General features: G+C 35.9%; 1 protein-coding gene across 3 annotated transcripts in view; it reads left to right on the top strand.

The window, feature by feature from the left end:
- Positions 1 to 24,027, top strand: part of Ankrd42 (ankyrin repeat domain 42) — a 66,483-nt gene that overhangs the window by 9,551 nt on the left and 32,905 nt on the right. Inside the window, exons 1-4 of one of the 3 annotated variants that reach the window (XM_063256375.1) lie at positions 6,666 to 6,909; positions 7,833 to 7,940; positions 12,386 to 12,505; positions 22,652 to 22,787. In XM_063256375.1, the coding sequence (XP_063112445.1) occupies positions 7,935 to 7,940; positions 12,386 to 12,505; positions 22,652 to 22,787 (262 nt within the window). In that variant the 5' untranslated portion in view covers positions 6,666 to 6,909; positions 7,833 to 7,934. Of the gene's footprint in view, positions 1 to 6,665; positions 6,910 to 7,832; positions 7,941 to 12,385; positions 12,506 to 22,651; positions 22,788 to 24,027 lie in introns of those variants that run through there. The other 2 variants (XM_005003176.4, XM_063256376.1) reach the window with 2 other exon arrangements.

Below are 24,027 nucleotides of genomic sequence, written 5' to 3'. Positions count from 1 at the left end.
AATATATAACAGTTATAACCATTAATGTAAATGGTCTCAATTCACCAATTAAAAGAAACAGACTATCAGAATGGGTCAGGAAACAACATCCAACCATATTTTGTCTATAAGAAACCCATCTAACCCAAAAGGAAGCTCATGACTGAAAGTCAAAGGATGGGGAACATTACTTCAACAAACATTACTGGGAATGAAGTAATGGGAAACATTACTTCATGCAACAGGAACTGAAAAAAAAGTGGGGTTAGTTATTCTGTTTGCAGACAATGTGAACTTCAAACCAAGAATGATCTTAAGAGATAAAGTCACTACATACAGGTCAGAGGAAAACTTCAAGAGGAAGAGATAACAATATTAAATATATATGCGCCAAATTCCAGAGCACCCAGCTATACAAAGCAAGTATTAGTAGAAATGAAAAATCAAATTAGGAATAACATAATTATAACAAGAGACCTTAATACACCATTGACACCAAGGGACAGATCAACCAGACAGAAAATCAGCAAAGAAATAACAAGTGAATCACATCTGTGAACAAATGGCCTTTATAGACATATACAGAGTGTTCCATCCAATAACATCAGAATATACATACTTTTCAGCAGTACATGGCACGTTCTCTAAAATAGACCATATACTAGCCCACAGAATATATTTAAATAAATGCAAAAGAATTGAAATTGTCCCATGCATGTTGTCAGATGATAGCACCATAAAACTAGAAATTAATGATAAAAGAAACTGCAGAACCCCCACAAATGCATGGAAATTGAATAATACACTCTTGAGCAATCAGTAGGTCACAGAGGAAATTAAAGAAGAATTTAAACAATACCTACAAGCAAACAAAAATACAAATACAACTTACCGGAATCTGTGGGATGCAGTGAAAGCAATCCTCAGAGGAAAATTTATTGCACTGAGTTCCCACATCAGGAAAATAGAATGAATACAAATAAACAACCTGATGCTACACCTCAAACATCTAGAAAAAGAAGAGCAAGTCAAGCCCAAAGCCAAAAGAAGAGGAAATTATAAAAATCAGAGCAGAAATTAATGCAAAAGAGACTAAGAAAAAATCCAAAGAATCAGTGAATCCAAGAGTTGGTTCTTTGAAAGAATAAATAAAATTGATAAGCCCTTAGCCAACCTAATTTTAAAAAGGGAAGAAAAAGCTCAAATTCATGCAATAAGGAATGAAAAATGCGAAATTACTCCAGACTGTGTGGAAATACAGAAGATCATTAACATCTATTTCAAAAACCTCTGCTCTCATAGGTTTGATCATACAGAAGAGACTGACAGATTCCTAGAAACATATGAAGTACCAAAGCTGTACCAAAGTACCAAAGTTTTACATCAAGAAGATGTAAAACTGCTGAATAACCCGATATCTATTAATGAAATTGAAAATGTAATTAAGTCCTTATCTACAAAGAAGAGCCCAGGCCCAGACAGATTTTACAAGGCCCTGCAGAATTCTACAAGAAATACAAAGAAGACTTAATGCTGACACTCCTCAAACTTTTCAGTGAAATCAAAGGGAAGCAATTCTTCCTAAGTCATTCCTGGAAACAAATATTACTCTAGTACCAAAACCTGAGAAAGAGCCAACTAAAAAGGAGAACTACAGGCCAAGCTCCCTAATGAACACAGATGCAAAAATCCTCAATGAAATATTGGCAAACAGGATGCACCAAATCATCAAGAAAATTATACACCACAACCAAGTGGGATTCATCCTAGGCATGCAGAGATGGTTCAACATATGTAAATCAATACATGTAATCCACCATATCAATAAAGCCAAAAGTAAGAATCACATGATCATTTCTATAGATGCAGAAAAAGCTTTTGATAAGGTCCAACACTCATTCATGATAAGAACGTTATAGAAAATGGAAATTGTGATCTTTACCTCAATATGATAAAGGCCATCTATGACAAACCAACAGCCAGCATCATATTAAATGGCCAAAAATTGAAGACCTTTTCCTTAAAATAAGACAAGGATGTCCCTTATTACCATTCAAAACGGTACTGGAAATACTAGCCAGAACAATTAGACAAGAGAGAGAAATAAAAGGGGAAAGATAGGAAAAGAGGAAGTTAAATTATCATTATTTGTAGATGACATGATACTCTACATACAAGACCCCCAAAACTTCATTGAAATACTACTAGATGTAATAAATAAATTCAGCAATGTGACAAAGTCAGTACTCAAAAGTCAATAGCATTCCTGTACACTAACAACAAAATCACTGTGACAGAAATAAGAGAAACCCTACTCTTCCCACCAGCATACAAAAAAATGAAATACTTAGGAATTAATCTCATGAAAGAAGTAAACGATCTATACAGGGAAAATTATAATACCCTGAAAAAGAAATTGAAGAGGATCTCAGAAAATGGAAAGATATCCATTGTTCATAGGAGGAATAAATATTGTGAAAATGGAATTCTTCCAAACTATTATACAGATTCAGTGCAATCCCAATCAAAATACCATGAACATACCTCATAGATCTAGAGAAGTCCCTCCTAAAATTTTCTGGAACCAGAAGAGACCTAGAATAGCAAAGGCAATTCTAAGCAGCAAGGCGGGAGGCATCACAATGCCTGACTTAAAGTTATACTACAAAGCTACTGTAATAAAATCAACACGGTACTGGAATAAAAACCCATCTGAAAATCAATGGAATAGATTAGAAGATACAGCCACAACCACCAACACACTCAACCACCTTATCTTTGATAAAGGGGCCAAATATGTTCACTGGAAGAACAACTCTTTAATAAATGGTGCTGGAAAAACTGGCTCTCCATATGCCAAAAACTAAAACTAGACCCATGCCTATCACCATGTACTAAACTAAAATCTAAATGGATCAAAAATCTGAATATTAAAACAGAAGCACTAAATCTATTGGAAGACAAATTAGGTAAAAATCTTGAAGCCACAGGGGTAGGTAGAGAATTGGTAGGGAATTCATGAGCAGGAATCAAACCACATGGGAAATACTTCCCAGACTCAATAACTGTGGGCACATCTTATTAAAAAGTTTTTGCATGTCAAAAGAAATCTTCAGCATAGTAAAAAGAAAACCCACAAACTGGGAAAAAAATCTTAGTGAACTGTCCCTCGGACAGAGGACTTCTGTCTAAAACTTATAAAGAATTAAAAAAAATCAGACCCCTGAAATTCAAAGACCCAGCCCAAAAATGGGATCTGAGATGAATCCACAGTTCTCAGATGAAGAAATACAAATGTGAAATAAATACATGAAAAAATGTTCATCATCATTGGTCATTAGAGAAATGCAAATTAAAACAACACTGAGATTCCATCTCACTCCAGAAAGAATGGCCAGGATCAAGAAAACCGACAACAAATGCTGGAGAAGCTGTGGGGAAAAAGGAACTCTCCTGCACTGCAGGTGGGAGTATAGACTGGTACAACTACTGTGGAGATCAGCCTGGAGATACCTCAGAAAGCTGGGATTGCAAGTCCCATTTGACCCAGCTATTCCACTTCTAGGCATATTCCCAGAAGAATTGAAAACATCATACCACAGTGATATATGAGCACCCATGTTTAGAGCAACACAATTTGTAATAGCCAGATCTTGGAAACATTTAAGTGCCCATCAACTGAGGAATGGGTAAAAAAGTTGTGGTATTTTTATACAATGGAGTACTACTCAGCTGTAAAGAATGATCACATTGAGATATTTATAAATAAAAGGACACAACTTGAGACCATACTCATAAGCGAAATAAATCCAACTCACATGTATAAATACTGTATAGTCTCCCTAATGTTAGAAATGATAAAAGTACATAAGAGTTTATGGTAATCACGATTCCCCATTACTTTGCTTTGAAGCCTTATGATGTTTTCCTTCATGAGTTGGAATGATCTTATCCTGATTTGTTTAATTTGATTATCTATGATAGTATGAACAGCTGTTTTTAAGAAAACAAGGTATTATAATAGCCAGTACTGATTTAATATCATCTTGCTTTGAAGTCCCATCATACTTTTGTTCTTCTGTTTTCATTGGTTTATCATACTGTATCTTATTGGATTTTATTATGTGTGATAGTATAAACAACGTTTTTATGGAAAATGAGATAATATAGTAGCCATTGTTTATTCTCTGTTATTTGCTTCTGAATGCCCTGTAAGACTTTCATTCTCTTGAATGGTTTTATACTATTTTGTCTGATACTATTGTATATGAAATTATGCTCAACTATTTCAAAGAAACAGACGTATCGTAGTTACTGTTAATTATATGTTGTCTTGTGGTTAAATACTGTGTTGCTTACATTGTTGTGTTCTGATCTGCTTTGTTATGTCCTTTCTTGTCTTAATCTCTTTAAAATAAAAAAAAATTTTTTAAATGTGTTTTTTGGTACGCAGCATATTGTTTCTTGATCCATTCTGTCAGTATGTTTCTCTTGATTGGTGAATTGAGACCATTTACATTGAGGATTATGACTGATATATATTGACTCATCCTTGTCATATTACTTTCCTGTTGTTGGATCTCTGTTTTACCCCTTATGTTTAATTACTTGCCTTTCTTGAGGAATTCATTCTTTGGGGGTTCATGGAGTTTTAGACCTCATGATGTCTTTCTAGAATATCTTTTAGAACATTTTGGAATATTGGCTTGTTGGTCATGAATTTCCTCAGGTGGTGTTTGTCATGGAAGTATCTTATTTCTCCATTAATTTTGAGAAATAGTCTTCATGGTTACTTTGATCAATCTTGTTATTATTCTTTGCATCTTCTAGTAGATGCTAGATTGATTTCTCATGGACCTTTGCTATTTTTAAGAAATCTTTCCTGCTGGGTGTGGTGGCACATGCCTGTAATGTCAGCAGTTGGGAGGCTGAGGCGGGTGAATCACTGAATTTGAGGCCACCGTTGGCTAGAAAGTGAGTTCAAGGCCAGCCCAAACTCTGTGGTGAAATCCTGTCTCAAAAAGACAAAAAAAAAAAAAAAAAAAAAAAAAAAGAAAGGAAAGGAAAGAAAATAAATCTTTCTTTTCATTATCACTAACTACAGTCCTGTGTTCTATATCGAATATTCTGTTCTCCTTATGCTCATTCTGCTGTGTATATTTTCAATGAAAGTTGTAATCTCCTGGGTATCTGGATTTATTTTATGGATTCCATTTCTTTCCAATATTGAGTATTCATGGTTTCCATGAGTTTTCTAAGCTCTTCTAATTTTTATAATCTGTTATTTGCTGTAGAATCACTAACGATGCCTTTCATTAATAATCACAATCCTTGTAGTTATTTGAAAAATTATTTCTGATTTGATTTCTTTTTAGAGCTTCAGTCATCTGATTTGTTACTTCTGCTGTTACCACTTTAGAGAGACCAGATCAGTGGCTTCCAATTGTTCTACCTCATTGCCCCTGGGTTTGCCTTTGGTGAGCTGGATGGCTGGGGTTGCATCTTGCTTAAATGTCTTCTCATTTTATTTATCTCTGTGTGTGTGTGTGTGTGTGTGTGTGTGTGTGTGTATGTTTTAGTTCAATTCCTGGGTTGATGTTTGTAAACTGCTCATGGCAGGCAGCTTTATTGCTTGTATTTAGAGTCCTTCGGCAATTATTCCTTCTCAGTGGTGTTTTCCCTATGTAGTTGGCTTTTGGGTTTTGAGTTTGTTGAAAGATCCTACCTCTTCAATTTGTTTGGGGTGAGAATTTGCTTTCTATTTGGCCTAGCCTCTGGTTATTTGGCACTGGCCTATAGCATTACTTATGACTCTTGGGCAATCTTGGTCTGGCCTACCAAGAACAACAATTGATTAGAACAATTATGTCAGTTTGGCTAATGCAGCATAATCAGCAGTAACTGTAGTATCAAACTGTAGCAGCTTAGAGAATGACAAACTGGGGAAATTTAATTTGCTACCTTTCACAGGATGAAGTAGCTTTAGTCATTATGCAACATAATCTAAAATGAATCAGAAAATTGTATACAGTAAACTTGCCTTATGGCCATTTTACTCTCAGGGTAGAAAGTTTAGAAGGGGTAGGGAAAAACAGAAATAAAAGAAGAGGAAGAGATTAGAAGCAAGGCCAGAGGCCAAAGGAAGATTATGCAATCTTTGGGAGACTAGTGGAATAAAAATAGGGAAAGAGAGAAGGAAGAAATAAAAACAAAAAGAGATCAGAACAAAAACAAAAAACTAGAAACAGTGTTTACTCATATAAAAACAAGAACAAACAATCAAGGAAAAAGAAAAGTAAGATAAGAAAAGAAGAAATACAGATATCCACTTTAAGACATGATGTCTCTGCTGTCACTTGGAGGCAGAGTGGGCAGACAGACCGAGATCAGTGTTGATTAATCCCCGCAAACCAGCTGTAAATTTATGGTGACACAGTAATTATCCCAGCAATACTAAACCTTTAGGTCCCCAAAAGTTCAGGCTGGTTTCTGATTGTGAGGCTGGAATCTGATTTGTCCCACCTGAAACAACACTCCATGTGCCTCCTGTTGGGGTTGAACTAGGTTACTGGGCTCTTTGAAGTCTTGCAGACTTGTACTTAATTCTGCTTAACTCTGATACTGGGAGCCGCTAGATGGAGCCAGTCTGCAGCTGCTTTGAGTTCAGACTCAATTGGCCCCTATCCAAGATGGCTACCAGCCACTTGCCCTCTCCAGGGGGATATATGAACCTGAATAACTCACTAATCACTGCAGTCTGCTGTTTCCACTGCTCTCTTTTGCTCCCTGAGCCAAAGCTCAGGGAATAAATGCTGTTTGCTACCTCCTTCTGCATTCAGATCTCTCTCTTTCCTCTCGCTGTGAGTTTCAATTCTAGCTTCAGATCCTTGCTGGGTCCTAGGGACCCACTGTTCTACTTCTCTTCCTCAGGTTGGTATTCCAGCATCTGGGCACCAAATCTTGGAGAGGCTGTTTCTTTGTTACCATTTGACCGTCTTCCTGGCAGTCTCCCCACTTTTTTTTTTTTTTTTTAAAGAAATAAGTGACTTATTTTTTTATTTAAAAACATTTTGGGGGCTGGGAATTTAGCTCAGTGGCATAAGCACCTGCCTTGCAAGCAGGCGGTTATGAGTTTGATCCCCGGTACCGATAAAAATGAAAAAGACAAAAAAAATTTTTTTTAAAATTTTATTTATTTTTATTTTTTTTATCGGTACTAGGGATCAAACTCATGACCGCATGCTTGCAAGGCAGGCACTTATGCCACTGAGCTAAATCCCCAGCCCAATTTTATTTATTTTTTATCACTTATTTTTAAAAAGAGTATCAGCCAAGTAACAGAGTTTATTCTGGCATAAAAGCTTCTAGATCCATTTACAGATTTATAGTATAGGCAGGCACAGTGGCATGTGCTTATAGTCTCCGCTACCGGGGAGGCTGAGACAGGGAGATCCTTTGAACCTAAGGAGTTATCTGTCAGCTTAGGCAACACAGTGAGACCCCATGTATTAAGTTAAAGAAAAAAATCTGTACTAGAAATTGCAGACTGGCAGTCCTTAAATCCTTTTGGCTCACAGATATTATTTGGCTTTCTCACAACTGCCTGTAATTGAGTAGTGCCTGCATCACATAAGGAATGTGGCTTCTAATTTGCCATAGTTCATACTGCTCCCTGTTTTTTACTCAGCAGGCTCAATTTTGGCTACCATGGCACTGTGATTTTTTTCCCCCTATGCTTAGCCCCTTTCTCAAGGTGTAGTGAGAATTTCATGATAATAGACTGAATTTAAAAGTTATAAAATTGCTAAAGACATTTACTTTATGACTTTTTAATGTGGTCATTTTCTTAACAGTGTCTTCATTGGTTACTCTGGCATGGAGCTGATATTACACAAGTAACTACAAGAGGTTGGACAGCAGCTCACATAGCTGCAATCAGGGGTCAAGATGCTTGTATGCAGGTAATAACAACTTTGGCTACTCTTTTTATTTTTTAATTCAAGTGAGCTCAGTTTTGTTAGCATAGTTCTGTTGGGCTATTGCTGTGATTCTGTGACCCAATAGATGTAATTTTATTGTCTAAATAAGAACTTACTAAACTCCAGTTTGCAGATTTTGATACCAACTCTACATTTAAACAAATGATATGAGACCAGAAGTCCTTGAATTTCTTTTTTTTTTTTTTTTTTTTTTTTTTGTCTTTTTCCTTTTTATCAGTACCGGGGATCGAACTCATGACTGCCTGCTTGCAAGGCAGGCGCTTATGCCGCTGAGCTAAATCCCCAGCCCCTTGAATTTCTTAATTAATTGAATACTAGGGTTATTTTGAGAGACACCACAGTCGTGTCCAGACTATCTGCTTTGTAGTGTGCTGCTGTAGTCTAAATGTTCACAGTCTCCCAAAACAAATATGTTGAAATCCTAACCCCCAAGGTGATGTTATTAGGGACTAGGCACTTTGGGGAGGTTAGTAAGTCGTAATATGACTAATTCCTTTATAGAAAAAGACCTCAGAGCCAGATGTGGCACACATCTGTAATCTGAACTCTTGGGAGGCCAAGGCAGTAGGCTTGTTGTGAGCTTGGGGCTGTCCTGGGCTATAGAATGAATTCAAAGCCAGCCCGAACTGCATAGTGAGACACTGTCTCAAAAAGAGAAAAAGAAATTTAAAAAATATTAGAGAGACCTCAGAAAGCTAGTTAGTCTTTTCATCTGAGGATGCAGTGAAAAGTTTCTGTTTATGTGGAAAAGGCCATTATCAGACATAGACTCTACTAGCCCTTTGATCTGGGACTTAAGCAACTAGAACTGTGTGAAATAAATTTCTCCTATTTATTAACTTTCCAGTTTGTATATTTGCAGTCTCTGTTTTTCTTCAAATATTATTTTTTATTAATACGTTTACAGTACGTAATGATTACATTCCTTGTGGGCAGTTGGCACATGTGAATAACATGTCACTTCATTTTTCATCCCCTTTCCCTACTGTCCCCTCCTCCTTCCATCTCTTGGTCCTTTCCATTTGCAAAAGATCTATTTCCCTACTTCCTACTATCCATCTTTTAGTTTGCTCTACATTTATATTATAGGTCTTTCATATAAGAGAAACTGTGCAGTATTTAAGTTTGTGTATGTCATTTATTTTACTTCAAAGTATGGACTCAAGGTGTATCCATTTTCTTCTACATGATTCAAGTTTGTCTTTCTTTAAGGCAAAACAGTACTCCATTGTGTATAAATACCACGTTTTCTTCATTCATCTGCCATTGCACATATAGGCCACTTCCAAGATTTATGTGTTACGAATTATGCCACAACAGGTATATATATCTGTAGTATTATGTCTTTAACTCTTAAGAAGATACCTAAAGGGGAATAGCTGGATTGAATGGAACTTCTAGTTTTAGTCTTCTGAGGAATCCCCATACTAATTTCCATAATGGTTGTACTAGCTTACCTTCCCATGAACATTGTAGAAGGGTTCCTTTTCCCCTCATAGCCTCACCAGTATTTGATTTGATTTTTTTTTATGATAGCCATTCTTTCTCAAGTGAGATAGAATCTCAATTTTGTTTTATTTTTCATTTCTCTAATGACCAGAGATGGTGAATTTTTTTCATGTATTTATTGACCATTTGTAATTCTTCAGAGAAATGTCTGTTCTTTGTATTTACCCATTTTTTGGGTAGATCTTTTATTTTGGGGAGTCTAATTTTTTTTTGAGTTTTTTATACTTGGTATTAGTCCTCTGTCTAAGGAGTCAGAACTTGTATCTGGCCTCTATTTTGTAGACCTAAAGACCTTTTATAGTGACTGTCTCTAGATTATATAAACCTACAAAGTTAGTTTATATGCCAAACGTGTATATTACAATTCTTACTTTATATGCCAAACGTGTATATTACAATTCTTATTTTATACATATACAAACTTACAAAGTATGTTTATATTACAATTCTTATTTTATATATATTCATAACTATTTGATAAGCTACGTCTTTATCTGAGGGGCATTTAAAAGTGCGATAGAATAATATAATGGGACTATATTAAGAGAGGCTGAAGGATACACTTTTGGAAGAGCTAGTAAGACTGGGAATCAATGCTTTATGACTGTAAGTTACAAGTGCAGCTGGAGACTGTCAGTAGAGACCAATGCAGTGTTTGGATTTCTCCTTTTATATCTAGCTTAGTTTTTGGCTTAATATTTTTATGACTCTTTAAATATCTTATTTTTCCTTTAGTTATACTGTCCTGCTGGGAAAGAGTTAGACCCCTGTGAAATAAGTCAGATACAAGCTTAAATATAGTATGATTTCTGTTATATAAGAGACCTAAGATATAACTAGAGAGAAAAATGAAAGACGAACAATGGGAAATAGGGAGATAGATCTTTTGCAAATGGGAAGGGGACCAAGAGATATGGGGGAAGTATAGGGAAGAAGGGAATGAAGAAAGAATTGAGATGTGTTATATACATGTACCAACTCCCCATGAGGAATGTGATCACTATATAGTGAAAACATACACTAATAAAAAATAAAAATTGAAAGAAAATCTGTCTATTTGTTAAGGTCAGTTAAGGGTCCTCATGGACCCTTATTCCTCATTGGGATTGTGAGCAGAGCCTCTCTTACTTAGTTCTTCCAGTTTTTTCTCTACTAGTTGTGTCATTTGCCAGGATGGATCATGGTCTTTGCTTGACCGCATAGCTTCCCTTGGAAGCATGGGGACAGTCTCCTCTTTTGTGACCCTCCTTTTTTAATTTTTAAATTATATATATATATATATATATTTAGTATATATCTCATAGTTTATACTCTATATATTATATATACTATATATAAATATATAAAAATTATTATACACACACACACTCCTTAATATATGGTCTTGCTGTGTAGTTCAAGCTGGTCTTGAACTCACTATATAGGCCAGGCTGACCTCACACTCATAGTGATCCTCCATCACAGCCTACTGAGTGCTCTGATTACAGGTGTGTGCCACTGTGCCTGGCTGTGACACTCTTTTTAGGACAATGTGCACTAGTTAACTCCTGTTCTCAGGGGTCCAACAATCACCCTGCTTGGGATGCTGAGTGACTCACCAGAGTTGTAGAATCCTTTTAGAGAGGTCCCAATACTGGCTGTTCTTTTAGCTCATCTACCTTTCTTAGTTTTGGCATTTTGCATTTATGCATGGGACCCATTTTTTAAAAGAGTGTGAGATCTGTGTATAGAATCATCATTTTGTTATTTTGTTTTGTTGAGACAGGGTCTCATCATGTAGTGCAGGCTGACCTTGAACTTGCTTATGTAGCCCAGGCTGGCCTGAAATACAGTGATATTCTTGCTACACCCTCCTGAGTGCTGGGATTATAGGCATGCACCACTGCTCCTGGAAATTCATTGCTTTTATGACTGAATGTCCAATCATTACAGTAACATTTATTGAAATACTCATTTTTCTCCATTTAACTCTTTTATTCTTGTTAAACTACATTTGAGTCTATTTCTGGACTCCATTCTGTTCCATTGATATATATGTATATTTTGGTCAATATCTTACTATTTTGATTATTGTCACCTGTTAGTGAGTCTTAAAGTTGGATAGTATCAGTCCTCTGGGTTTGTTCTTTTCCATCAGTATTGTGTTTGATATTTTGGATCTTTTGTCTACCTATATAAACTTTTAAGTATTTGTTCATGTTCTTAAATTGCTGAAATTTTGATTGGGACAAATAATTCCTTTAAGTCTGTTACTCTGTATATTTTATATACATTGTGTGGTGTATATGATATAATACATACACAGAAACTAGGCCATTGGAATTCAGGTGAAACCTTAGCAGCTTAATCTGGAGCTTAGAGCCCTTTAATAATTAAACTCTTTATTGAGTTCAAAGCCCAGTTAATAAAAGATTATGCTTTTGAAATACTGAAAGTTTATGTTTCTTTTACTAGTTCAGCAATGAATTATTTATCTTAGTGGTTATTAATCTGTTTTGAAAACTGTGCCTTAGAAATTGTGTATCTATGCTTAAATTGGACTGTAAAATCAGGTACCACAAACATCTTTTACAACATGTGAAAAAGGCATCACATATTTTATTAGAATTAGCTAGCTGGGCATGATGGTGCATACCTGAATCCCAGAACTCAGGAGGCTGAAACAGGAGGATCTCTGTGAGTTGAAAGCTAGCCTGTGCTACAGTGAGTTCAAGGCCAGCCTGAGCTAAATAGTGACACTGTAAAAAAAAAAAAGATTCACTAAGATTGTCTCATGTAGCACATATATAAGGACATAAATAATAATTTAGTTACAGGTTAATCAATTTCTTACTTTTCTATCTATAGTCATAATTTAATATTTGTACTCAAACTCATTCCCATTTCTCTATTTTTAGGCTCTTATAATCAATGGAGCAGATCTGACAACTCAAGATGATCGTGGATGTACTCCTTTACACCTTGCTGCAAGTCATGGTCATTCTTTCACTTTACAAACAATGCTCAGAAGTGGAGTGGTGAGGGATGCTTGTTAATATGTGATAGTGTATAATTATGTAGAGGTAAATAATGTGTAATCAGGTGGTTGGTAAACTAATGATCTCGTCTTGACTTTTAAAATCTCTGCATGACTCTGGGAAAACAATTTAATTTTTCCTTTTAGCTTGTAAATATGGGAGAAATTATTCAAATAAATATCACCTCCTAAGTGGTTTAGTGGTACAATGTATTTCATACTTTGGATGTGTATTTGTGCACTCATGAATGTGCACCTGGTCATAGTCTAACTGGGAAGATTACTAATCTTTTAAACACATTTTAACTAGGTGGTTGTAAATTTTGGGGGGGGGGTACTGTGGATCGAACTCATGACCTCATGCCTGCCAGGCATGTGCTTATGCCACTGAGCTAAATCCCTGGCTCATGTAAATCTATATAAAATTCTGTTTGTCTACAAATGTATTTCTTTTGAACATCTTATTTTGTACAGTTTAGGAAGTTATTTCCACAAAATTTTATTTATTGAAATATATTTTTAAAAATTTTTTATTTTATTTTATTTTAAAGAGATTAAGACAAAAGAGGACATAACAAAGCAGATCAGAGCAGAACAATGTAAGCAACATGGCACTTCACCACAAGACATTAACAGTGTATTAACAGTAGTTACCATAATGTCTCTTTCTTTGAAATAGTTTAGCATACTTTCACATACAATAGAATCACACATAACAAAATAGTATAAAACCATTCAAGAGAATGAAAGTATTATAGGGCATTCAGAACCAAATAACAGAAAATGCACAATGGATACTATATTATCTCATTTTCCATAAAAAATTTGTTTATGGGAGAACACAGCAGATAGATAACAGCAGCTATGGAGGCTCTCTGAGATAACCAGCTTAGAATCCAGGAATGGTGTGGTGCGAGGCGTCCTAAGCAAGGGGAGATAATACCCTACAAACCCAGGAATGAACTAAGCTGAGAGAAACAAACTGGAAATGCAATCCTGGTGCTATAACCGGAACAGATAAAATCTCAGCACAGAAGGTGGAACCCGTGCTTCTGGAAGCCGCGATTTCAATTTCCTGCTGCCACTCTGTGTGCAAACGGGCATAACAGGGAGAGAGACCCATGAAAGCTTGGAGAGTGGGAATCAGCGAATGGAGTTGAAAGCAGGACTGGCGGGGAGCCCTGCATCAACCTGTGGTGAGTGACAGGAACGGGTCCCTTCCATAGACTACGAGTCTCCAAAAGAGTACATTCTGGGACCCAGCAGACAAGCCAGAATAGGACATTGCAATGACTTTAGTTGCATATTCCCCTCTCAAGCGGGATTGGTGCGGAGCACTTGGCCTGGGTGATGCCACAGACTAAGACACAGTAGGCTAGCCCAAACCAGTCCCAGCACCTGGCAGTGCACCCTAGCAGTGAAGCCTTAAAGTAGGTTGACTGACCTGGAGGATCAGGCCCAGCAGAAGCTGCCCAGGTCTGTGTCTCCCTAGTACACTACAGTGGGTGGGAACACCTAGCCAGCACAATTCAAACAAACTGTAACCGACAAAGAAAAAAACTGGGCCTCCTCTATACGCTTCTATGGAAGGAACAAAAAGTATGGGAAGAGGGAGCAACAAGAAAGGGTCCTCAGTCCCCAATCCTGAGAACACTGATCTAGGAAAGGTAAATGCAAAGGAGAATGAGGACAGAAAAATGCGATATCAGGCACGGCACCAATAGACATAAAGTGATATCTCTGGAGCCTCATAGACAAGTTCAAAAGTGAAGTATTTAACGAAATAAAGTAAGATATAAGTAGAATAGTTAGAGAAATGCTAAGCACCTCTCAAGAAAAAACAGATGGTAGAATGGAAGAACAGAAAAAAAGGGAGAATTGTTTGATGGAGAAAATAGAGAAAATATAGAATATGTGAAGCAGGCTCAAAGAGATTACCAGGAAACTAAAAACTCCATCAAAAGCTGGCATAACAGCTTGAAAGAAACTAAGGATAGATTATCTGAACTGGAGGGCAGATTTGTAATGTGGGAGCATGAAATGAAAAACTTCTTAAAAATAACAAGAAAACAAACATCAGTAATACAAAGGCTAGAAGATGATATAACGATCTATAACTTAAGAATTAAGAACATAAAAGAAGAAGTAGGGACACAAACAAATGAACTACAAAAAACAGAAATAATCCAGGAGAATTTCCCTAATTTAGCAAAAGGTAAAGATACTCAGATGTATGAGGCATACAGGACCCCAGCCACCTACAACTCAAACAGAGCTACACTCACACATATAACAATCAAAATTCCAGAAATCCAATATAAGAACAGAATATTAAAAGCCATCAGAGACAAGAAACAGATCACTTACAAGGGAACACCCATCAGAATTACAGCAGACTTCTCGGCACAAACCATCAAATCACGAAGAGCATGGGGGGGAAATAATTCAAGCTTTGAAAGATAATAACCTCCAGCCAAGATTGATATATCCTGCACAACTGTCCCTAGAAATTGATGAAAAAACAAGGCGCTTCCAGGATAAAGAGGAGCTGGGGGAATTTGCAACCACCAATTCAACTCTACAGAGAATACTGCAGGATATTCTAAAAGAGAAAAATACCAAGATTCCAGAAACAGTGGCAGAGAGGTCACAATGAATGGAGCAGAAAGCGAGATGAAGAATACAAACTGACAACTAACAACAGAAAAAAAGCTCAACAGAAATGAGGCAGAGAAGGTTAGATGGTAGGAACAGCTATTTTGGGGAAAACAAGACATCATAATAGCTAGTGCTGATTTAGTATCATCTTGTTTTGAAGTCCCATCAAGCTTTTATTCTTCTGTCTCCATCGGTCTTAACATGTTGCATTTTATTGGATTTTATTATATGTGATAATATAAATAAAAACTTAGACAAGGAGATAATACAGAAACCGTTGCTCATTTTTTGTTAGTTGGTTCTAGGTACCCTGTGATACTGACATTCTCTTGAACGGTTTTACATTGTCTTGATATGCTTAGTGCTACAGTATACGAAGTTATACTCAAAGATTTCAAGGAAAGAGGCACTATGGTAACTACTTTTATGTCAGGATATCTTGTGGTGAAACACTGTTTTGCTTAAATGGTTATGTTTTGACCTGCACTGGCTTGTTGTTATGCCCTCTTCTATCTCCATCTCCTTTTTAAAAATTATTTACTTTTTTATTTTTATCTTTTTAATTAAGGGAAAAATAAAAAATAACAGGATATATTATAGTAACCCACTTTTATTTCCTATTAACTTGATTTGAAACCCTGTATTGCTCTCACCATCTTGTTTTGGCTGATTTTCCCCTATTCTGCTTTGCTTGATAGTTACCAAGTTCGAAAGTATAGGCAACAACTGTGAAGACAATAAGATTCATTATGATGCCCATTCTGGTTGACTATTATCTTCTTTTGACTTCCTGTAATGTCTCCAATGTTTTGGTTTTATTCTTTACTGTTTTGTTCAATTTTATTATAACTAATGATATAGGCAATTCTTTTTAATATAGCAAGAGGCAGTATGGTAACCATTGTTGATCATCTTGTATTTTGTTTTTACATTATGTATTGGGTCCATCCTTTTGATTTGACTGACTCTGTCCTGTTATGTCACATTTGGTTTTATTCTCTTCAAAAAAAAGTATTAAGAACTGTGGGAGTAATAAAACCCAAAATGTGTAATTGTCATTGTACAAAAGAGAGGAAAAGAAAGTGCTCTAAAGGATATAACTGCATGTATATTTAAGTGTATAAGATAGATAACCATATTACTGAGTTTTGTTGGATCATTGAACACAACTGTTTGCAGTCTGACTGTTTGAAAGTCTACTTTATATGCTTTAATTTTGTAACTTGAACAACTACTTCTAAAATGGCAATATGTAATCTATTAACTAGTGATTTCCTACTGTTTTTTTTTAAAATTCTGTATACCTTGTACCCTTTTTCTGTTTTGTCTTCTTTTTTTCCTTAAATAAAATTTAAAAAAATTTGTTTATGCTATCACACATATTAAAATCCAGTAAGACACAACATGATAGAATCAATGGAAACAGAAGAACAAAAGCATAGTAGAACTTAAAGGCAAGATGATATTAAATCAACATTGGCTATTATAATGTCTTGTTTTCTTCAAAATAGCTGTTCATACCATCACAGACAATAAAATCAAACAAACCAGGATGTAACCATTCCAACTAATGAATGAAAACATTGTAAATCTTCAAAGCAGTGTAATGGGGAATCATGATTACCATAAATGCTTATGCAGTCTGACCATTTCTTATACTAGGGAGACTATATGGTATTTATACATGTGAGTTTGATTTATTTCACTTGTGAGTATGGTCTCAAGTTGTGTCCATTTATCTATAAATATCTCAATGTGATCATTCTTTATAGCTGAGTTGTACTCCATTGTATGAAAATACTACTGCTATAAACATAGGTGGACATATATCACTGTGGTATGATGTTATCAGTTCTTTGGGGAAATGCCTAGAAGTGGAATAGCTGGGTCAAATGGGACTTGCAATCCCAGCTTTTTGAGGAATCTCCAGACTGATCTCCACAGTGGTTGCACCAGTCTACACTCCCACCTACAATGCAGGAGAGTTCCTTTGTCCCTACAGCCTCTCCAGCATTTGTTGTTGGTAGTTTTCTTGATCCTGGCTGTTCTTTCTGGAGTGAGATGGAATCTCAGTGTTGTTTTAATTTGCATTTCTCTAATGACTACTGATGCTGAACATTTTTTCATGTATTTACTTGCCATTTGTATTTCTTCATCTGAGAGCTCTGTGTATTCATCTCAGATGCCCATTTTTGGATTGGGTCTTTGAATTTCAGGGGTCTGATTTTTCTTAAATTTTTTGTATGTTCCAGGCAGAAGTCCTTTGTCTGAAGGACCGTTCACTAAGATTTTTTTCCCAGTTTGTGGGTTTTCTTTTCACTGTGCTGGAGATTTCTTTCAACATGCTGAAACTCTTTAATAAGATATCATCCCAGTTATTGATTCTAGGATGTATTTCCCATGTGGTTTGATTTCTGTTCACAAATTCTCTACCTATCCTATGTCTTCAAGATAGCTAAATTGTCATCCAATAGATTTAGTGTTTCTGTTTTAATATTCAGATTTTTGATCCATTTAGATTTTAGCTTAGTACGTGGTGATAGGCATAGGTCTAGTTTCAGTTTTTGGCATATGGAGAGCCAGTTTTTCCAACACCATTTATAAAAGAGACTGTTGTTCCCATGAACATGTTTGGCCCCTTTATCAAAGATAAGGTGGTTGAATGTGTTTGTAGTTCTGGTTATATCTTGTAATCTATTCCATTGATCTTGAGATGTGTTTTTATTCCAGTACCATGTTGATTTGATTACAGTAGCTTTGTAGTGTAACTTCAAGTCAGGGATTGTGATGCCTCCAGCCTTGCCTTTTGCTGCTTAGAATTGCCTTTGCTATTGTAGGTCTCTTCTGGTTCCAGATGAATTTTAGGAGTGATTTCTCTAGATTTATGAAGTATGTTAGTGGTATTTTCACTTGGATTGCATTGAATCTGTGTAACAGTTTTGGGAAAATGGTCGTTTTCACAATATTTATTCTTCCTATCCACAAACAAAGGATATCTTTCCATTTTCTGAGATCCTCTTCGATTTCTTTCTTCAAGGTATTACAGTTTTCCCTGAATAGATCTTTTACTTCTTTCATGAGATTAATTCCTTTTTAAAAAATTGCTACTGGATGGAATTCACGACTGAGCGGCTTGCAAAGCAGGCTTTTATGCTGCTGAGCTAAATCCCTAGCCCTGTGAGATTAATTCCTAAGTATTTCATTTTTTTTGGATGTAGTGTGAAGGGTGTGGCTTCTCTTATTTCTCTCTCATTGATTTTGTTGTTAGTATACAGGAATGCTATTGATTTTTGAGTATTGACTTTGTATCTAGCTACAATGCTGAATTGATTTATTACATCTAGGAGTCTTTCAATGGAGTTTTGGTGGTCTTCTATGTAGAGTATCATGTCATCCGCAAATAATGATAATTTAACTTCCTCTTTTCCTATCTTTACTCCTTTTATTTCTCTCTCTTGTCTAATTTCTCTGGCTAGTATTTCCAGTACTATGTTGAATAGAAGTGATGATAAAGAACATCCTTGTCTTGTGCCTGATTTTAAGGTAAAGACTATCAGTTTTTGGCCATTTAATATGATGCTGGCTGTTGGTTTGTCATAGATAATCTTTATCAAATTGACTTAAGACCATCTCTTCCAATTTTCAGAAAGGTTCTTATTATGAATGAGTGTTGGACTGTATCAAAAGCTTTTTCTGTGTCTATAGAAATGATCATGTGATTCTAACTTTTGGCTCTTATTGATATGGTGGATTACATTTATTGATTTACGTATGTTGAACCATCCCTGCATGAATCCCAACTGGTTGTGGTGTATAATCTTCTTGATGATTTGATGCATCCTGTTTGCCAATATTTTATTGAGAATTTTTGCATTTGTGTTCATTTGGGAGATTGACCTCTTTTTTAGTTGGGTCTTTCTCAGGTTTTGGTACTGGAGTAATATTTGCTTCCAGGATTGACTTAGGAAGAACTGCTTCCCTTTGATTTCATTGAAAAGTTTAAGGACTGTCAGCATTAAGTCTTCTATGTATTTCTTGTAGAAATTTGCAGTGAATCCATCTGGGCCTGGCCTCTTCTTTGTTGGTAAGGACTTAATCACATTTTCAATTTCATTAATAGAAATTGGGTTATTCGGCTTTCAGTTTTTCAGTTATTCAGTTTTACATCTTTTTCACCCAGCTTTGGTACTTTATATGTTTCTAGGAATCTGTCCATTTGTTCTGTGTTATCAGACCTATGAGAGAAGTTTTTGAAATAGGTGTTGATGAGATTCTGCATTTCCACAGAGTCTGTGGATTTCACCTTTATTCTTTATTGCATAAATTTGAGTTTTTTCTTTCTTTTTAAAATAAGGTTGACTAGGGCCTTATCAATTTTATTTATTCTTTCAAAGAACCAACTCTTTGATTCATTGATTCTTTCGATTGTTTTCTTAGTCTCTCTTGCATTAATTTCTCCTCTGATTTTTATAATTTCTTTCCATCTTTTGGCTTTGGGCTAGACTTGCTCTTCTTTTACTATATGTTTGAGGTATAGCATCAGGTTATTTATTTGTGTTCATTCTGTTTTCCTGATGTTGGATCTCAGTGCAATAAATTTTCCTCTGAAGACTGCTTTCATTGCATCCCACAGATTCTGATAGGTTGTATTTATATTTTCATTTGCTTGTAGGTATTGTTTAATTTCTTCTTTAATTTCCTGTATGACCCACTGATTGATTATTATTCAATTTCCATGTATTTGTGCGGTTTTCCAGTTTCTTTTATCATTAATTTCTAGTTTCATGGTGCTATGATCTGATAACATGCATGAGACAATTTCAGTTCTTTTGCATTTATTTAAATATGTTCTGTGGGCTAGTATATGGTCTATTTTAGAGAATGTCCCATGTACTGCTGAGAAGAATGTATATTCAGATGTTGTTGGATGGAACACTCTATATATGTCTATCAAGGCCATTTGTTCACAGGTGTGATTCAGTTCTGTTATTTCTTTGCTGATTTTCTGTCTGGTTGATCTGTCCCTTGGTGTCAATGGTGTGTTAAGGTCTCTTGTTTAATTGTGTTATTCCTAATTTGATTTTTCATTTCTACTAATACTTGCTTTGCATGCGTAGGTGCTCTGGAATTTGGTGCATATATATTTCAGATTGTTATCTCTTCCTCTTGAAGTTATCCCCTAACTAGTGTGTAGTGACCTTCCTATCTCTTTAGATCATTCTTGGTTTGAAGTTCACATTGTCTGCAAACAGAATAGCTACCCCCACTTTTTGGGGGGTTCCTATTGCATGAAGTATTGTTTTCCATCCTTTGACTTCCAGTCTATAAGTTTCCTTTTGGGTTAAATGGGTTTCTTGTAAACAGCCTGTGGCGGGATGTTGTTTCTTGATCCATTCTGCCATTCTGTTTGTTTAATTGGTGAGTTGAGGCCATTTACGTTAATGGTTATAACTATTGTATGTTGATTTATTGTTGACATATTATCTTTCTGCTGTTGCATCTTTATCTTTCCATTCTGTTTAATTGTCTGCCTTGTTTAGCGTTTTTTTTGTATGTGTATCTAGACTGCCTTTCAGTATTCTTTGCAGGGTTGGTTTGGTGATCATGAAGTTCTTCAGCTGCTCTTTGTCATGGAAGTATCTTATTTCTCTATCCATTTTGAAGGTCAGTTTTTCAGGGTACATCAGTCTAGGTTGGAAGTCATTTTCCTTTAAGATCTGAAATACTTTGTTCCATGCTCTTCTTGACTTCATTGTTTGTGTTGAGAAGTCTGCTGTGATTGTGATAACTTTTCCTTTATAGATGATCTCTCTTTTCTCTCTAACAGCTTTTAATATTCTGTTTTTATGTTGTATTTCTGGGACTGTGATTATTATGCTTGGGTGCAGTTTTATTTTGTTATGGTTATTTGGAGTACTTTATGCTTTACTAATCCATATGTCAGTTTCCATTTTCATGTTTGGGAAATTTTCAGCTGTTATTTCTGTAAATAGCCTCTTGATGTCATTTATGTTGTCCCTTTCTTTTTCTTTTATCCCTGTCAATCTCATGTTGTCTTCTTTTCATCATACTTCAGCTGTTGAATTGTTATTTCCTGATTCCTTATTATTTTTAAAAGATCTTTCCTTTCCTGTCTTGAGCATGGTCCAATCAGGCTTGCAGTTCCTCCCTTGCCACCTCCAGTGTTCTAGGAAGCTGTGTGGGCTCCTAACCAATGTGGGTCATGGTCCAAAGCTCTCCCTGGGCTAGTGGTGATGCACTGGAATTCACCTTGTGTGCCCTCAGCTCACTGGATTGAAGAAGATCGCTGGACATGGCCCAATTAGGTCCAGCAAAACTCTTGAGCCTAGTCCAGTGTTTCAAGAAGCTGGGCAGGCACTTATCCACTGGGAGTGATGGTCTTAAACTCTCCCATGCCTGTACCCAGTGCTCTGGAACTCCCCTTGCAGCCTCAGCTCTCGGATTGAAAGAAAGTTGCTCTGAAATTTATTTTTAATATTTCCCAGAGAAATAACTTTTTGTAACAATGGCTTGTTGTCAAGAAATAACTTTAAATGCGTGCCTGGCAAGCATGGAGTCATGAGTTTGATCCTTGGCACACATAAAAAATAAATTTACTTAAAAGAAATAATTTCTTATAACAATACATTATGATCAGAGTTGGTGTTTCTATAGCTAGACAAAAACTGAAAAGTGTATTAAATATTTTGTCATTAAGTCTTTTTTTGTTTTTTGGGTTTTTTTGTATGAAGTATTGATTCAGGACCTTGTGCTTCCCAGGCAGGCACTTGTGCCACTGAGTTATATCCCTTATGTTCTCAATGATATGATTTGATCATTTAAGTCTATCTTTGTTATTTTACTGGTGAAGAACTTTTTTTTGTTGTTGAGGCAGGATCTTGCTATCTAGTTCACACTGGCTTTGAACTTGTGCCTCAGCCTCTAGGATGTCCAGTAGAAGTTATGACTAGTAAAATGACCAGTTTAAATTTCTTTTTAGAGGTTGGGGATATAGCTTGGTGGCACGGTGCCTACTTGGCAAGCACAAGGTCCTGAGTTTGATTCCTAGAACCATTCCCCTCCAACCTTCTTTTTAAAAATTATTTTATATGACTAATTTATGTTTTTTTTAAAAAGGATGTTTTAACTAGGAATGGTTCTGTCCTGGCATATTTCTATAATCCCAGCACTCAGCAGGCTGGGGCAGGAGCACTGCCATGAGTTAGCTTTGTCTGCATAATGAGTGTAAGGCCAGTCTTAACTACATAGCAAGGCCTTGTCTCAAAAATTTGGGGGGGGTAAATTTTTGCTAATATCTTATTATCTCATTTTCAAGTAAGTGGTTAGAATAAATTTTTTACTATACTTAGTGTTTGCTATATGGTTTTGAAAATAGCCTCTAATTTTCATTCATAGTATTCAACTACTAGACTTAGAATTTTCCCTTAAAAAATGGAATGAAACAAATCCTTATGACTGTTGCTTCTAGGATCCCAGTGTGAATGATAAGAGGGAGTGGAAACCTGTACATTATGCAGCTTTTCATGGACGACTTGGCTGTTTACAACTTCTTGTCAAATGGGGATGTGGTATTGAAGATGTGGACTACAATGGAAATCTTCCAGGTATTCTACAGAAACAAACATTTTACTTTTTCCTTAATGTAGTTTAACTGTTTGATTATGTTTAATAAATTTAAATCATCTTCATTTTAGTAACTTTGTGCAAAACTAAAATAGTAAATACGTTGTCATGAACATTTTGGTATTATTCTGATGTTATGCACCCTCATGATTGCTTTTTTTCCTCTAGAACTATATCAGTTAAAGATAAAATGGCAAAATAAAGCATACATTTGCTCTTCTCAGCAACTTTTCTTTCATCTGCTGTCTTGGGTTCTTAATTTGTAACTTAATACCCTTCTTCTCCACCGATAACTTTAAACATCTTTTAAGTAATATAAAAGAAGACACTAGTGTATTTGAGTAATTTGCTACTGCAGTTGTCTAACCCACAGTTGGCTGACTTGTTGAAACTTAGACTCTGAACACTTAAAGAAGCGCTGTAGAAATTCAGAGAGGAAAGCTGGTTGTGGTGGCGCACACCTTAATCCCAGTACTCCAGAGGCGGAGACAGCAGGATTGTTTTGAGTTCAAGACTAACCTGGGCTACAAAGTGAGTTCAAGGGCAGCTCAAACTGCAAATCCAAATCCTGTTTTAAAAAGAAAAAAAAAATTCAGTGAGGGATGGATCACGTGAGACAGGAATGGAAATAATGCTTGAGTGACTTCTTAATTTTAAGAACATGTGAGATGAATAATGTGAACAGGTCTAATCAAATTCTTTTGCTGTGCAGAAGGCCTGGCTCCCAGTGTAGCCTTGGTTCCTTGGCTTGGCTTGCTGTTCCTTTGTAACTTGGATCCCCCTCCCTTGCTACATCTTCTGTTTCTTCACACTGTCATCTGGCATGGTTGTGCTTCTTTCTGAAGTACGTATTTTCATGTTCCTTTGGTAAAGATTTTTTCATATGAGCTCTCATTTTTTCTGGTGTATCTGGTAGTGATTTTAAAAAAAATTTTTTTTGTCTTTTTGAAATAGGGTCTCGCTATGCAGTTTGGGTTGGTGTTGAGTGTCCTTTGTAAACCAGGCTGGTCTCAAACTCATATTAATCCTCCTGTCTCTGCCCGATTGCTGGGATTACAGGCATGCACCACCATGCCTGGCTCTGGAAGTGATTTTATTTTGCTTCCATTCTTCTCTTTTTTAGTTTTTACTGTGTTCACTTTATAAAACCAAAACTTTAAATTGAAGCATAACTTGCATATTGAAGTTTCCAAACCAAATGCAAAGCTCAATGAATTTTCA

This window comes from Cavia porcellus, unplaced genomic scaffold, assembly GCF_034190915.1.
Source record: "Cavia porcellus strain 051 isolate PalLab524CR breed Dunkin Hartley unplaced genomic scaffold, mCavPor4.1 scaffold_9, whole genome shotgun sequence".
Classification (NCBI taxonomy): Eukaryota; Metazoa; Chordata; class Mammalia; order Rodentia; family Caviidae; genus Cavia; species Cavia porcellus.
This window is presented reverse-complemented; position numbering and strand designations above follow the sequence as displayed.